The sequence below is a fragment of the Diabrotica undecimpunctata genome, chromosome 10, assembly GCF_040954645.1.
Source record: "Diabrotica undecimpunctata isolate CICGRU chromosome 10, icDiaUnde3, whole genome shotgun sequence".
In the NCBI taxonomy this organism is placed as follows: Eukaryota; Metazoa; Arthropoda; class Insecta; order Coleoptera; family Chrysomelidae; genus Diabrotica; species Diabrotica undecimpunctata.
In genome coordinates, this window is record NC_092812.1 from 53,806,320 (window position 1) to 53,824,064 (window position 17,745).

The 17,745-nt window shown below is 34.1% G+C and overlaps 1 protein-coding gene across 1 annotated transcript in view; it reads right to left on the minus strand.

The window, feature by feature from the left end:
* The window catches only part of LOC140452084 (A-type potassium channel modulatory protein KCNIP2-like), a 294,909-nt gene that overhangs the window by 61,133 nt on the left and 216,031 nt on the right, over positions 1–17,745 (minus strand). The window contains exon 4 of the mRNA XM_072546140.1: positions 2,642–2,712. Within this exon, the coding sequence (XP_072402241.1) occupies positions 2,642–2,712 (71 nt within the window). The remainder of the gene's footprint in view (positions 1–2,641; positions 2,713–17,745) is intronic.

Consider the following 17,745-nt stretch of genomic DNA (forward strand, 5'->3'; position numbering starts at 1 on the left):
GCCCAATGGCCGATTGGGTCACTCTGTTTATAGAAAAAAGACTCACACGAATCGTTACCTACATGCTTCATCACACCACCATCCTGCCCAAAAGAATTCTGTGATCAACTCTCTCATCCATCGGGCCATTTCGATTTCTGAACCTGACAACCTTAGAGAAGAACTTGGCCATCTGCAAAAAACCCTTGTCGCCAACGGTTACTCCAAGTCCACAATTCAAAATATTACACACCGACATCTACATCCCCCTTTACACCCTAGGACGACAAATTCAGAATCTTCGGGTAATACTCCTGTGGCTTTTCTTCCGTATATTCGAAGTGTCACTGATAGGATTGGCAAAATTCTTCGCAAAGAAGGTATCAGGACTACTTTTCGACCACCCAAGAAAATCTCACAATATCTACCCTCTCCTAAGGACCCATTACCGCCCCTATCTTCCTGTGGTGTCTATTCTATTCCTTGTTCCTGTGGACAAGTGTATATTGGCGAAACTGGTCGTTCCGTCAAAACTCGTATTCAAGAGCATCAAAGATGCATTCGATCAGGTCTTTTCTCCCATTCTGCAGTTGCAGAACACTGCCAAGAAACCGGTCATTCCATATTATTCGAAAAAACCCATATTATTTCTAAGAGCCCCTTCTTTTATTCCAGGAAAATCCGCGAATCTCTAGAGATCCGAAAAAATCCACATAATATCAATCGAGAGGAAGGATACTACTTGTCTCCCATCTGGAATCTCAGTCTAGAGCCGCCGTCCGGTCCCGCTACCACGATGCAGCCACATGATTGGCCAGCGTGCGCTTCTTGACGTTCGCGCCACGGAGTGTGCCGATACGTCCCGACACGACAGGTCACCGCGACTATAAATAGAGCGGTAGCGGAGTAATCGTCGGATTCACTCCCTGCCTCTCGACGCGTTAGTGTTCTGAGCTGTTGGACGTGAATCCCTGTCCTGGCATTTGGTTTTCACCTCTGGCTGCGTTGAGTAGTTGAGTTACTGTGACCAAATGCCCATCTTGGTAGTTAGTATTCGCCTCTGGTTGCGTTGAGTAACTGAGTTACCGTTGCTAACTACCCATCTTCCTGTCTCTTGTTTTTCTTTTTTGTTCTCCTGAAGAAGCTACATACAATTGTAGCGAAACGTCGAGATGAACCCACCTTTGGGTCACTCACAAATGACACGGTCCAAACCCGGAAGACGAATAAACTATAATTCTGACTCTGGCCGTGGAAGCCTACGATTTCATTCTCCTAACTTCTTCACTGACATTGTTATCTGCGGTAACTAGTGAACCTAGATATGTAAAATTTTCACGCTTTCAATGTTATAGTCTTCTATTGTCAGATTCTGTAGGTTTCTTTGGCCTGTCGATTTGCTGACCTTCATGTATTTGGTTTTTATTTCGTTATTGTTTAGGCCACTGTTTTGTGCCGCTCTTTCTATCGCATTAAATGCTTCTATCATCTCTCTTTCGCTTCTAGCTATGATATCAACATCATTTGCAAATGCCAATATTTGTACACTTTTTGTTATTATTGTTCCTTTGGTGTTGACTTTTGACTCTCTAATTATTTTCTCTAATGTGATGTTGAATAGAATACAGGATAGGGCATCTCCCTGTCGTAGGCCCGTTCTCACATTGATTCTAGCTGTTAGTGCGTTTTGAATTCGAATTTTCTTTGTCCTTTAAGTGTTTCTTTTACTATATCAATTAGTTGAGTTGGAATATTAAACTCTTTCAGTGCATGGATCAGAAATTCTCGATGTATGCTATCATAGGCACTCTCAAAATCAATGAAAAAATGATGTGTGTCTATATAAAATTCACAAGTCTTTTCCAAGATTTGCCTCAAGACAAAGATCTGATCTATTGTGGACTTCTGCCTGCAGAAACCACATTGATATCCCCCAACTATTTGTTCCGCATATGATCTCAATCGGCCATACACAATATTTGACAGTATTTTATATGCCACAGTTAGTAGCGTTATTGCTCGATAGTTTTTATTTTATGTAGTGGGATAATTACTCCGGTATTCCAGTCTTGTGGCAGTTGTTTATTATTCCATATGTTCATTATTAGTTCTTGTATGGCATTCAATAGGGAGTCTCCGCCTTCCTTTATTAGTTCCTTTCTTCCAAGTTTCGTCAATGATTATGCAATAAATCAAAAGTTTTTTGAATTACAACCAAAACCTTTCAAATTCTTATAAGATACTTTCAATCAGACACTATATTACAGTTTTTGACGTAGTAGTTGTCTAATACGAAAGCATAAACTTTTTCAATTACATCCTGGAAAACTGCTTAAAAATCCAATTTTTAAGCATTTAAAACCGAAGGTAGTTTTCAATAGTGCTGCATCTAGCCTTCCTTGATTTTGGAATATTTTTAAGTAAAAGTACTCTATCAATGCTCTCAAATTTTTCCAATATTTACAAAATCATACCAGACATTTATTTTGGTCTACTACCGGAAACAGATCACCCTGTACCATATTTAATCTAATAAATGCATTAGACTAAGTAAATATCCACCATCTCTTAAAACTACAATTAAAATATTCAGCCAAAAAAGTATACTTATAAAAAATGCTATGTACAAACTACACATGCAAATAAAAAATATCTTTCTCACCTCAAAACTTATTTTGCCAGTTTGCTTTTGTTTCATAGTATTAAACACATAATGAGCATAATTCGTAGCATCTGAAAAAGAAATCATTTTTAAAATTCGATTTTATCTGAAGTTAAAGGTAAAGTTTTTTTATATTTTAGTGAAGCATTGCAGGGATAATTTAGAAATCGAAATGGTGCATAGTATTGATAGGACAGTCGATAATCGGATTTAGAGATGACATATTTTGTCCCATGCAAATTGTAGCTACGGAAAACTAACAATGCGAAGGATTTCAACAAAATATGAAACGTTTATTGCAGATACTTGAATTATTATAGAGATGAATTTTGTTTTAAATTATTTTTTATCTACCTACTGATATATTTTGAAATTATTTAAGAGTTTATAATAAGTACGGCATTTGACTGTATAAAGAAAAGTTTTATTCATAAAATCCGACATAAGCAATAACCAAGTACAGTGAAGGACTAGTTAACGGCAACTCGTAAGCCAATAAATGGAAAGGTACTTAAACAAAAAATATTTTTTTATGATTTGTATACCAATTCCACATAATAGATAAATGTTGATGTGAAATGATTAAAAAGCAATCAATAAATAATAGACTTTTTTTTTTATTTAAACACAAAACCACATCAACCGCGCAGGGTTATTAGTGGATATAACAAATACATGAAATATTACATTAAATAAAATTGAATAACTTGATGTCTTTTAAATAGCTTAACACTGTCGAAATTTTTTGGTGAGAACTGTCTTGAGATCATCATCTGTGAATCCGTGGGATCTTTTTTTTCCTTGAATTGAGGACAATCAAGCAGGATGTGTTTCACAGTCAGTGGATTAGAGCAGCTGGAGCAGATAGGTAGTGGTTCTTTGGTTAATAGGTATTTGTATGTTAAGGCAGTATGGCCAATTCTTAAACGATTAATAATTACTTGGTTTCTTCTGTTTAAAGGAGTCTCCAGGACATTAGTTATTTTTGGGCAAATTACATTTAATTTAGTACCTAATTTTTCCCACTAATTTTGCCAAGTATTAATACAGTGATACATAAATTTTGCAGGATGTTTTGAGTTCATTCGAATTTTGTTAGCCAGCTGGTCTGCTTTTTCATTTCCGTAAATACCTGTATGTGAAGGTACCCAAATAAAAGCCGCTTCCTTTCCTAATGATCGAAATTTTTCTAGTTCGTTTTTTATACTCTGTATAATAGGGTTGTTGGTATATATTTGTTTCAGTTCCAGTAATGCATTTAATGAGTCTGTTACGATAATGCACTTCATAGTTCTACTCTTTTCGAAGAAAATTAGGGCTTCCAAAATAGCTCACCTGTTAATATACTGCAGTTGGTTGGTATCGATATGCTATAAGAATTTTCTTTACAGTGGTAAGCAGCAGCGTGATCATTGGGAGTTTTAGAGGCATCGGTAAAGATTTGCAAATAATTAGGATAGTGGTCTAGAATTTCCATGAATAGAGATTTAATTATTGTGGAATTTGTAGTTGATTTGGGATACTTGGTAAGTGTTACGTCAATAGTTAATGGGTGGCTTGTCCATGGGGGATAGTTTGCATTTATATGTAGTGATACATTGAGATGATTCCTATCGAAAGTTGTGAGCTTTATTCTTTCTATGAGGGGTGTAGAATAATAGACTTGAAAACAATAAATTCATCAAATTTTTGTAAATTTAAAAACAAAGAACTAATTTATTGGAGAAACGGGAAACCAACCCGGATTTAACTACTATATAGTTAGACAACAAATGCAAAATATGTATAAGCAGCCATCCAATGCCCATCCAATATTCATCAAACCAAACAAATTGTTACTCACAAATGCAGATTCCAAACAACACACAGGGTCAGCACAAATCAACAATATACAAGGTTATCTACAAATCTCCTCACAAACACTAGGTATGTGCAATATGCAAATTATTACTCGAAAGGGTTTTTCTTAAAACAAACAAAAAGTCTATAAAAGCGAAGAGGTAATATATAAACAAAAAATATAAAGCTATTCTAATTATAGATTAGACAACTCATTATCTTCTTCTTCACAATAAAAAGCTTAAGGTCCTTAATGTGCCAAGTTGCTGCAGAAGAACCAATCAAAGTCTTACATGTCCACAAACCTGCTGTTCGTGACATAAACGAAGATAGAAATGTAGAAATGATACTTTTAAAGTAAAATCTAATACAAATCAAAAGTAGACAACTCGTGATCTAAATCATCCTACAAATACAAATAATATATAAACGAAGAAAAAGGGTTTTAGATCTTTAATGTTTCGATATGAACAGTACAAGAACAAATGTGGTTTCTAACTCAATATACTCAACGTAATTTCGCAAACTCAAAAATATATTTTAAGACAGTTGAGCCAACATCTAATCTCAAAAAAAGTAATTACTATTTAAATGGGAATAAGTCACAATTAAAGGTTAAAGTACGTTTATTGACATTTCAATTTTCTGACAAAGAATTTTGTATAAGCAGCCATCCAATATCCATCAAACCAAACAAATTGTTGCCCACAAATTTTCGTCAGAAAATTGAAACGTCAATAAACGTACTTTAACCTTTAATTGTGGCTTATTCCCATTTAAATATTAATTACTCTAACATGCCACAATAAAATAGCTTCAGAACAATATCTCAAAAAAAACTACGCAATCTAACTGCAATCGGGTCTTTCACCGGTGACTAACGTATTATACAAACAACCGAATGCTCGAGGGTCTCCACCTGAGACTAATACCGTTTTGCATAAACAATCGAATGCTGCAGGATCTTTCACTTGCGTCAAAGAGAAATAAGGAGATACACCCTTTTCTACCAAAACTCCTGGAAAAAGAATTAGGTCAGATGCAAGCACCTCTGAGTACGCGCAGATGAAACATTTTCGAACCGAGAAGATTAATTAAAAAGCTGCTATCAGCAGAATCAAATTAGGAATAATCCACCCTGAGTACTCAGTACACCTAATAGATGATAATCAGTAGGATTTGCTTTAGGTAATATTTGTTGAGGACACAAGCTCCAAATGGGAAGGAGCTTACTGCGATCGAATAAACTCATCTGCTCAAAAACCCACATAATATGTATAGCATACATGCCGATATCTATGTTTGCTGAAAAAATCTGCAACAGACTGAAGAACCAGACTTCAACAGCTTTCTCTACTGCGAGAAACCTGGTCCAGGAACTAGATGACCTTTCTAAAAAGACGAGCCATCTATGAAGGCTTTGCAGAAATTAAACTTCAGACCCTTTTTCTGTTTTGGTCATATCACCATCAGACTAACGTTTGCAAAGAAACGGTGGAGGCATCTTCTTCCTCTGCACAATCAAGACCGAAGAAAACAAAAATAAGGAGAGAAACGTCAAACTCTTTGGAAAACTTAGCAGACCGGCCAAAGAGATAGGTGAATAATTGTCTTTCTCACAAGGCTAGTAACCTCGAAAGCGAAAGGGGAGGCGACTGGAAACCTGTCAGCAGGTTGTACATAATTATAGACCAATTGTTCGTAGCATGGAAGGACTATTACAAAGGGAACTTTTTATCGATGGATCAAAAGTTCAGAACTTAGTTTATATCGTCCTCAGTTTGTCCTATTTCTCACTTCTAGACACCAATCAACTGGCTTGGCGAAGAGAATGGCCGAACTGGGACTTTAAATGTAATACCATTGTCTTTCGTGATAAATTCAAATTCTAGTTGGTATGCATGTTGTCCATGTAACGGTGAGAAGGCGACGTGGTTAAAAAAATCATAATTGGTGTTCATCAAATGGATCCATTCAAGATGTGGTAGACTTACATGTTCTGCGTTATACACAGATGATTGACAGTCCATTTTTTTTTGAAGACAATCAAGTCAATTTGTTGCCTTTGCCACCTAGATCTTCCGATCTTTCACCCAGTGCACATGTTTTGGACATTATGTGAAGAAACTATTCCGTTTACCTCATCCTATACAAACTCTAGTGGCACTTCGGAACGAGTTACAAGTAATCTGGAATTAAATTAAATATCTTATTTGGAGTCTGCCCAAATGAATTTTTCATTGCAGAAATCATCATGGAGGTCAAACAAATTCTTAATTTTTACATTTTTTCCAACAGTTGGATTTTTCTGAAATTTTGGTCAATTACTTAACTAACGGTAAAATATATGTATACAAAAAATTTTTATAATATATATAATATATTGAAAGAAAAATATTAATTATGAATAAAATATGGAAACAGGTTTTAGGTCGAAATAGAGAGAAAAATTGCATTTGTTCACGAATAGCATCTGCTTTTTATCAATTTTAATTTTTTTTATATTAAAATACCTCAAAACAAACTGTGGGAAACCCTGCAAGCAACAAATATTATTTCCATAATAATTTCATTTATACAAACTTTATACAAAAGTAACACGTTGCTTGTAAAACAAGGAAACTCGATTTCCATTGAATTCACAAATAATAACTCGCTTTCTAGTGGATTCGTAATCAAGAAAGTTCTGAAACAAGCATGATGTCTATCTTGCACATTGTTCAAAAATTATTTGAAGCATGGAAACTTTAAAAACTGGCAAACAAAAATGCTCAAATTATATCCCCTTAAATGTTCCCATTTTTTAATCATTATTATTATATTGTCATTCATTGTATTAAAACCACTATGATGACTTGAAATATACGATGCATGAACTGGCTAAGGGTAAGTTCACACGGCATTGTACTGCACGCTTTTTTGCAGAATTCGTGTGTACAAAAAGATACTTAATAACGAGATCCTGACAATTCATTAAGATATATATGCTGCCAACAGTAACCGTTTTGGCTCCAGACGACCGCCAATAAAAACAGCACAGATTGCTGTGGAAAATGAGTTTAACTTAACGACCACTTAACGAACAACAAAATAGCAGCTTACCCTGCATCAGACAAAAACCACCAGGTTTTGACTTACCACGCAACACATGGACTATGCTGAACCGAATCAGAACCCAATACTGCACATGCGGTTACATGATGCACAAATGGGGTAAACGACCATCCCCACTTTGTAACTGCGGACAACCCCAAACCATCTGTCACATTACAGAACAGTGTCCCACAATATCCTATCAAGGCAGGTCAGAGGATTTCCTAATGGCGACTCCAGAGTCGATAGAATATATAAATAAGTTAGATGTTCGTTTGTAAACATAAATATAATGTTTTATACAAAATATATGTAAATTTAAATGTAAATTTGCCATACGATAAATAAATAAATAAATGTCCCATAAGAATTTGGAGATACTGATTGAGATATTGGTTTTTTTAATTGTTTGAGTAATAGTAATAGAATAAGGACTTTTGGTTATGAACATTCATTCTGTGCGATTGGTATTATTTGTAGTTCGTGAATTTGTGAGGTAAGAATATCAAAGTATTACTTAATTTTCTAAATTTAAATAAGTATTGAAATTTATTATAATCAGGTATATCTGTTTAAGTGGAATAGGAAGAGTCAATAGACACTGTACTATGCAAAGGAGAATGCATTGTCATCGTGATTCTTTTGCGAGAATTTATAGTAGTCGAATTATTGTTCAGTTCTTGAGTAAAATACCCTCCTTGACTATTTGATGCAGCGCTAGTGAAAGGCGACATTTGGTGACTTTCAATACCCAGACTACGTGATGGAGTGCTTGTGAAGGGTAACAATTAATGATTTTCACTACCAAATATAACAACTGTAGGACTCTTATTTAAAATTCGAGAACTTCATTGTCATCAAAAGTATTTAATGTTGGTACGTTACTGTTGGTTTGGGATCTGACATGGAATCCATTAATTTAAGCATTTTAGCATCTACTGGATTTGTATATTTCTTCCCAGGTCTCTTTGGTATAAGTTTTGGGGTCTAATTCATTGTCATGGTATTGCCAGAGTATAACGAATTTATTTCTGTTTGGGAATTATTCTCCTGATCTTCGGATTCCCCAACACTATTTTCTACGGTTAAATTAGTAACTGTCTCCTTATTTTGGATGACTTTCTGCAGAAAGGTTAATTGTTGGCTATATACATAGGGTTTCATGGTTTTCAAGCCACTTCCTGATCTCTTTTGTTCCTATATCTTTTAATAGAACGATTATAATTATCTCTTATATGAGTCCATTTTCCAATAATTAGTTTAGCTGTAAAAAAGTGAGTATTGCAGTTTAAATATTCATACAAAACTTATTTTATTTTGTTCTGTTAATTTATTTTATTCTTGTTTTAGGTATTTAGCATCAGGATGTTCCATAAAGTATTTATTTTATTTTCATAAAGTTGGAGTATCAACTAGAAGTAAAATCATCTAGAGTGTTTGCTGGATACTATGGAACGCTCTGCAAGAAAAATATATTCGAACGTTGTCTTCAGAAAAAGAATGGGTGAGAATAGTGGAAGGATTCGAAAAAAAGTGATTTTTCTCATTGTTTGGGCGACATTGACGGCAAACATATAAGGATTTACCGTCTGAGTAGAGCAAGAAGATACGTATAGTATGCATTTGGTATCTTAACATCAAAATGGAGAATATTAAGTAAGGCTATTGATGTCTCATCATGTCTACTACTACTACTAAGGATTTCCACAGTTTTCACTGTCTTCCTTCACTCAGCCGTTTTCTCCAATTTTCCCTGTCATTCCAGTCTCCATCTCGCAGGGTTCTTTTCTCTATAGCCTCGTCGATTTCATCTCTGAATGACCTTCGGGGTCTTCCTCTCTTTCTTCTTCCAATCGGGCTCCATTCTGTGATTTTGTTTATCCAGCGTCCTCTGTCCGCTCTTCTGACGTGGCCGTACCAGGATAGTCTCTTCTCCTTTATATAGTCGATTATGCCTGATTGCACTCCCATTCTCCGCTTAATCTCTGCGTTTTCAATTCTGTCTCTTTTTGTAAGTCTACAGCTTTTCCTCAGGAACTCCATTTCTACTGCTCTTATTCTACCTCTATTTCTCTTGTTTATTGTCCAGTTTTTGGACCCATATGTCAGGATACTTCTTGTCAGGGTATTATATATATTTTTTTTTGTCTTTATCGTAATGTTCTTATCCCACAACACTGAGTTTAGTTGTCTTATACAGTTTCTTGTTTGTCTCAGTCTGTTGTTTATATCTTCTTCTGTTTTTCCCTGGTTCGATATTATGGTTCCTAAATACTTAAATTTATCTGTTCCATTTATTTGTCTTCCCTCGTCTATCTCTAGGTTTCTCATATCCTTGTTTTCTGTTGTTAGGTATTCGGTTTTCTCTAAGTTTATTTCCATTCCGTTGTTTTTATATTCTTCTTCTAGTTTTCTGAGCATAAAGCTGAGATCTTCTTCATCTTGTGCGATGACTACTTGATCGTCGGCAAAACTTAAGGTGTACAGGTATTCGTCTCTTACCGGTATGCCCATTCTTTCGCACTTTCTCCTCCATGGTTTGAGTGTCTTTTCCAAGAATATTTTAAACAGAGTAGGGGACGTAGCACAGCCTTGTAGAAGTCCTTTTGTGGTCTTAAATGGATTGTAGGCTTTATTTCCACATTTAATAGCTACTTTGTTTTCTTTGTATAGTGCTTTAACTGCTTTTATTAGTGTTTGTCGGATTCCGAGATCATTCATTGCTTCCCATAATTTTACTCTAGGTATTGAGTCATATGCTTTCTTTAGATCAACAAAGGCCAGATGGACCAGTCTACCTTTTGCCATTTTCTTCTCTATCAGGTGTACGTATGATCTAGGCATGATTTTACTACTGTGAACCCTGCTTGGTCTTCTCCAATTTTTCCTGTTATTTCAGTTTCTAGTTTTTCCTTAATAATTTTCCCGTAAAGTCTACCTACCGACGATATTATACTAATTCCTCTATAGTTTTCACATTTTTTCCTGTTTCCTTTCTTATGTATGGATGTGATGTATGCTTGTGTCCATTCCGCAGGTATTTCTTCTCCATTTAGTCCTCTTTCGAACATTCTATGTAGCATGCGGAATAACTCTTCCGTTCCGTTTTTAATTAGTTCGTTTCTTATTCCTCCGGGTCCTTTGGCTTTTTTGTTCTTCAATATCTTGATTGCTCTCTCTGTCTCATCATGTCTACTTATAGAAATCTAAGGTATGCATTGTATTGTACACTTACGTTCGTGAACAAGATGGCCATAACTTTGACGAAGTACTATATTTGAAAACATTCAAACTATATCTGTATAAAACGTAGAAGCAAATACCGCGAGATCTATTTTTGCTGACTATTTTTTATCTAAAGAAGGGGCCATACAATGGCAAACTGAATATATTTCGCATAAAGAGAATTTTGTTTATTATAACTTGTTTGAAATTATTTGGTAACTTGTAAACAATTACTTAATAAAACTGAAATGTTCTGTTTGAAAACAATTACGGTCACGAATTCCGTGAACCGACCACAAGACAAATATTTCAATATTGAATGAGCTAAAAGTCAGTAAACGGCTATCCAGCAACGTTTATCTCCAACAATTAAAATACTTTGGACATATTATGAGAGCAGACCCAGAAAACATGGAAAGACTTATTATCCAAGGAAAGGTACAATGCCGAAGATCACGAGAAAGATCTCCAATAAGATGGATCGATCAAATTACAGCCATATGAAAAAGACCTATGCATGGGTTAAAAAAAATAACCAGAGACAGAGATCTTTGTAGACGGACCATACACGACATTATGATGACCACTACACTCCCTCCGGGAGGTCAGGATTAAAGAGAGAGAAGCAATGAGTAGGTTATGTTCAGGTTTCACATAGATGAGCTTTATACTTTAATATTTTTGAACATCTGATTGGTTTTTATGTAGTCTATTTGATTTTAAACTATCTTTTTTTGAGTATTCAGTCAAGAACACTTAATAAAATACAACTATTTTATTAGGGAACATTATCTTTTGTTGATCTCGGAGAGTATGATTGGCTGTTTATCTTGCATTCCGTCATTGTCTTTGGAAATTTACATTCTGCACGTAAACGTCGACTAGCAATAGATAAGATAAAGAATAACATTGATAAAAACAAATAAAATGTAGATAACTCTTTTGAATGACTGGCCTAAGCATTATTATTCCAATCATACCTGCTCATATATACATACATTTTTAAAAATATGTATATGCGAACATGCGATATATTGTAATATGCATGCTACGTAAATAAATGATGAGTATGCACAATGTTGACTAATTCAAAAAAAAATTTATGACCTCTGCGTTACACGAAAAGTTTTTGAGATTTTTTTACATTGTAATAGGTATTTACGTATGCGACAAAATGGAAATTTCATGGAGATCTGCAATAAAACAATGGTTATATTTAAACGCCAATTACGCAATTACCACACAATTTAAAGATGGGAATTATGAAAAGTTACGTATATTATTATTTTTTCTTACCTTTTTGATGTATATTTGTTAGTTTTTATTTTATTTTGACTATATTTTGTGGCCATGTTTTAAAATCTACAGACTACTACAACTAGGGCTGAGCCTAGATAGCGGTAACGCCAATTCGGAAGACCCTAATTTACATATTCATGCGCATCGAACATTTGTATAAGACGCTCCTTTAAAGTAAGTGATTGGCCTTGGTAACTGGATGTCAAGAAGCATCATCAGTTCATCTAAAAAGAACAATATGGAAAACCAAACATCCATGGAAAAGTTATTATAAGTGGGTTACCTTAAAAGGATATGTAGCAGTCAAAGATATAAAATGTGTAAAGAAGCTTATGATACTGGACATTAAATATTATGTTGTATAGACAATTAATTGAACTGAATACAGTTTACAAATTAGCTCAACTTAGTACAGCAAAAGACATGTGGTAATGGTATATGTATATAAAAAAATATGTGAAAAAACTTAAGTAAAAAACATTAATTTATAGAGAACCAAAAAGATCATAATATGATGCACTTCCAATAGTATATAATTATTTAAATTTGATCTTAACTTTAGGTAACATTATTAAAAATTGAATTATAGATATTTAAAAAAGTATATAATGAAGTTACCACTCTTAAGCTTCTCAGTCGCTGTCGGTGAAGTGCGACAGGAATCTAGGTACCACGCCGAACGAGAAAAGACAGTAACCTTGAGGTCAAAAAATTTGACAGAACAGCAAGGCATTTTTTAAAAAGTTAATGTTGTGGCAGAATAGCCAGCAACAGGCGAAGATTGATTCAACCTCCATCAGTCCAAGGTTCATACATTTGGAACCGAGAATAATATAGATTCTATGAATCTATTTTATTATAAAATTTTATTAAAATATTTGAGCAGAAACGATTATCGTTTCTGCTCATTGGCATACATTGGGTACAACATAACTACATTGGGTTTTTCGATTAACCTTAGAGATATAAAAACGCTATAAAGTCTCTGAGAACATATCCCGGAGCTGACATAAATTCAGACCATAATCCATTAGTAGGCGTAATGCAGATAAAATTGAAGAAGATCCAAAAACAAACAAATATACCACGGTTTGATGTCTCAAAGATAAAAGAAGAACCTATACGTCAGAGCTTAAAACAAGACATAAATGATAACTTAAAGAAAATCAAACAAGACGTGATAAAAACAACAGATGTTAATGACAAATGGAACATGGTACAGGAAACTTTAATAAAGGCAGGAGAAAAGCTACTGCAGACAAAAATAAGAAAAAAACAGAGATGGATGACTTCAGAAATCTTAGATCTAATGGAGGAAAGAAGGAAACATAAAGGCAGGAGTAAAGCAAAATACAAGGAACTGCAGAGATTGATAGGAAAGAAAATAAAAGAGGCCAAATCCACCTGGCTTTCTAATCAATGCAGTGAAATAGAGGCATATGCTAAACAGTATGATAGCTTTAACATGCATAAGAAAATAAAGGAAATGACAAATACACTGAGAAAAAAGAAAGATGCCCTTCTGAAAGACGCAAATGGAAAAATCATTATAGAAATTAAAGAGAAATTAAAAAAATGGAAGACATACATAACAGATCTGTTTGAGGATAATCGACAAGAACCGGAAGAAATCGACAGCGAAACGGGACCAGAGATCATAATAGAGGAAATTGAACAAGCAATACGAAACGCAAAAAACGGAAAAACTGTAGGTCCAGACGAAATACCTGTGGAACTACTGAAATCTCTAGACGATGAAACTTTACTTTTACTTCTGGACCTATTTAATGAAGTATATAAAACTGGAAAAATCCCACAGGAATGGTTGGTGTCCACCTTTGTAGCAATACCAAAAACAGTATATGCCAAAGATTGTTCAGACTATAGGACAATATTACTAATAAGCCATACCCTTAAAATATTTCTAAAGGTGATTCATGGAAGACTATATAGAAAACTAGAAGATGATATGGATGATACTCAGTTTGGGTTCCGCAAGGGACTGGGAACGAGAGAGGCATTGTTTGCTTTTAATGTCCTCTCTCAAAGATGCTTAGATATGAACCTAGATATTTATTCCTGTTTCATCGACTTCGAGAAGGCATTCGACAGGGTCCGACATGAAAAACTAATAGAAGTACTGAGAAACAAAGATATAGACAGACGAGACTTACGAATCATTATCAATCTGTATTGGAATCAAAAGGCCAATATAAAGATAGAAGAACAAAAGTCCGAAAATATAGATATAAAGAGAGGAGTAAGACAGGGCTGTGTTCTGTCACCATTACTGTTTAACGTGTACAGTGAAGCCATATTCCAGGAAGCGATAGCGGATCTGGGTGATGTAATCTCTGTAAACGGAAGAATAGTAAATAACATAAGATTCGCTGATGACACCATTATAATGGCAGATACCCTGGAATCGCTACAAGAATTGGTAAATAGAATTAACGATTATTGCATTAGATACGGACTAAAAATAAATAAGAGAAAAACTAAATTTATGATTGTCTCAAAAACGCAACATGGAAATGAAAGATTAATGATAGAGCAAACCCAAATAGAAAAAGTAGAGACATATAAATATCTGGGAACCTGGGTTGATGACAAAAATGACCAAAGTAAAGAAATCAAAGTCCGAATTGAAACTGCAAGGCAAGCATTTGTAAAAATGAAGACAAAGCTTACCAACAGAGACCTTCAGTTGCATCTCAGATTGAGGGCTCTAAGATGTTACATATTTTCTATCTTACTATACGGAATGGAAGCTTGGACATTGAATAAACAACACATAAGAAAAATAGAAGCGTTCGAAATGTGGTGTTACAGAAGAATATTAAAAATTCAGTGGGTTCAAAGGATTACCAATGCTGAGGTACTACGACGTCTAAATGAGGAGTTAGAAATTATGAACAGCATAAAAAGAAGAAAACTAGAATATTTGGGTCACATAACCAGAGGAGAAAAATATGAGCTGCTGAGAATTATTATGCAAGGAAGGATTCAAGGAAGAAGAAGCATAGGAAGAAGACGCCTCTCCTGGCTGAAGAACCTTAGAGAATGGTTTAACTGTAGTTCACTACAACTTTTCAGAGCAGCAGCCAACAAAGTAACCATAGCCGTTATGATATCCAACCTCCGATAGGAGATGGAACTTTAAGAAGAAGAAGATTAACCTTGGGTAAACTTTTGTGTTTTAAGTTCAAAGCTACCATACATTTCCAACGTTAAAAAAAGTAGCTAATTATAATTTATTCTCTTTCAGCCCTGAAGAAGCCAAATTAATTCTCTTTGGCGAAAACGTTCGGTGAAACAATTGATACTCATTAGAATCTTTCTTGCAGATTTCCCCAATATTTAAGAGTTTATTATTTAACTTATGTGCAAAGATTAAATTTCTTTTCTATATATATATATATATATATATATATATATATATATATATATATATATATATATATATATATAATATTAATGCAAATATAATTGTTTCGCAGATTACAACGTCTCGAAAAATAATCTCAAAGTCTACCATTCTAATAATGTAATTGATTTTAAAATGGTTGGCAAAAGTATAAGTAGCTTACCTAAACTTTTTTCTCTTATAACACTTATTAGGATACGCCATGTATTTGCCTCGTATTAAATTGAAGTGTATAAAATATTGTATATCAAAAAATTCCGCAAAAGAGACCTTCGTACCCTGAAAATAAATTACATTTGGCCATTTCGTAACCTATAAATTGAGCAATAAAAATAGTCCCATACTGGCTTGTACCAGAATCCAAACTCATAGATGATAAATTTTCAAATAACTATTACTCCGTCACATTGACGATAGAAAATAAAACAAGAAAATACAGCCACATTTTCCGAAACATGTTTTAACTGATTTTCTTCCAATAACTTTAAAAAACTAAAAAAACTTATGTTTTTATTGTACAAGTAATAACAAAAGTTTTAGTTATTTTAGTTCTCTGAAAATTGCATTATTGGAAATATATACAGAGTAGCCTAATTAAAATACTCCACTTTAAATCTTTGCCGCTTTTTCGGGAAACCACGACAGGTCTATTTTGCTTTCAAGGGGGACTTGTTTTTGATGTAAATTAATCGATGCAGAATCATCACCCTAAATCCACCACGCCGATAACACCTTCAAGAATCTTAAATGGAAAGGTGGGTCACGTGGCAACTACTCCTAGAAGTAAATTTTCTTTAAAAGCGTACTGAAATCTGATCTTTTAAAAATTTCTAAAAACAATCTGTTGGATATGTTGAAATAAATCAAACAAAGATAAATATAATAAAAATATGGAAATAAGAGAAAGAAAAAATAAAGAAAAAATTATAAACTAACTGCAAAATTCACCTACAACAATTTATGTTTAAAATCCACAAGCAAAAGGAAATTCCTGTAGTTGGTTTATACCATGAATCATAAAAAAACTTAAAAAAATCCTTTATAAAAGGTATATATATATATATATATATATATATATATATATATATATATATATATATATATATATATATATATATGAAAATTACTGAGTTCTCGGGAAGAACCGCGTTGAGAATTTAAAACTCGACGTTTCGGCACCCATTTTGGAGCCATTATCAAGAGTGATACGGTTCGGTTCGAGTTCGGGGTCTCAATCTGCCTACTCCCCTCACTCGAGACGTACCAGTATCGTGTTCTATATTGCAAGAGTTTTAAATTCTCAACGCGGTTCTTCCCGAGAACTCAGTAATTTTCATTTATCTGACCGCGGAAACTTATCCAAATATATATATATATATATATATATATATATATATATATATATATATATATATATATATATATATATATTCTAAAAATGCCCTTTCGGGTTACATTACGGAACGTTTTCAGACTAATAGGTCCATCATTAGCGCAGTTACTAGGTATACATGAATGAAACCCGTAAATATGTGGGTAGAAAAACTTTAAAAGATATAAACTTTGTCAATTAATACATATTTGTCGATAAATTTAAATAATAATGTTTTTTTGAAACACATTTACTTCATGGCAAAGCAAGACTCCCAGGGATTACTAACCCGAGCCAAGATGTCTCTATTTGTCCTCGATGTCAACTCAAATTCCTTTCGAAATTATGTTTGATTTCAAAAGGAATTGCCGTCCTATATTAGGGCTTCACCAAGAAAGATTGCTGTGAGGGCACCAAGGGAACAACAACACGCAACATAAAGGCGTATTATACAGTGCCCAAACCTACATGGCAATTGCATACAAACATTTGCCACAAACGAAAACGTACATACTTCTTTTCATACTATAGACCTCTTACTTACAGTAGGAGCTGTGTAGATACGACGCTAGTAGCGGAAATATGAAGAAATGGAAAGGAATAGGCAACAGTCAAATAGTCAAGCATTTTACAAATCAGTGTCAAACGAAAAGAAAGGCTTCAGACCTAGATGAGTGTCTGTACTCAGAAAAAATGATGAATTAATAATAAATGAAAAAGAACTGCTCCAAACATGGCTAGAATATTTCAAGACTTTACTAAACATACATCAAGGGGAAGAACATGGAGAAAATATATATCTTGGGGTGGACCTACCGGTAGAGGACCCCAAAATAGATGAAAAATTGC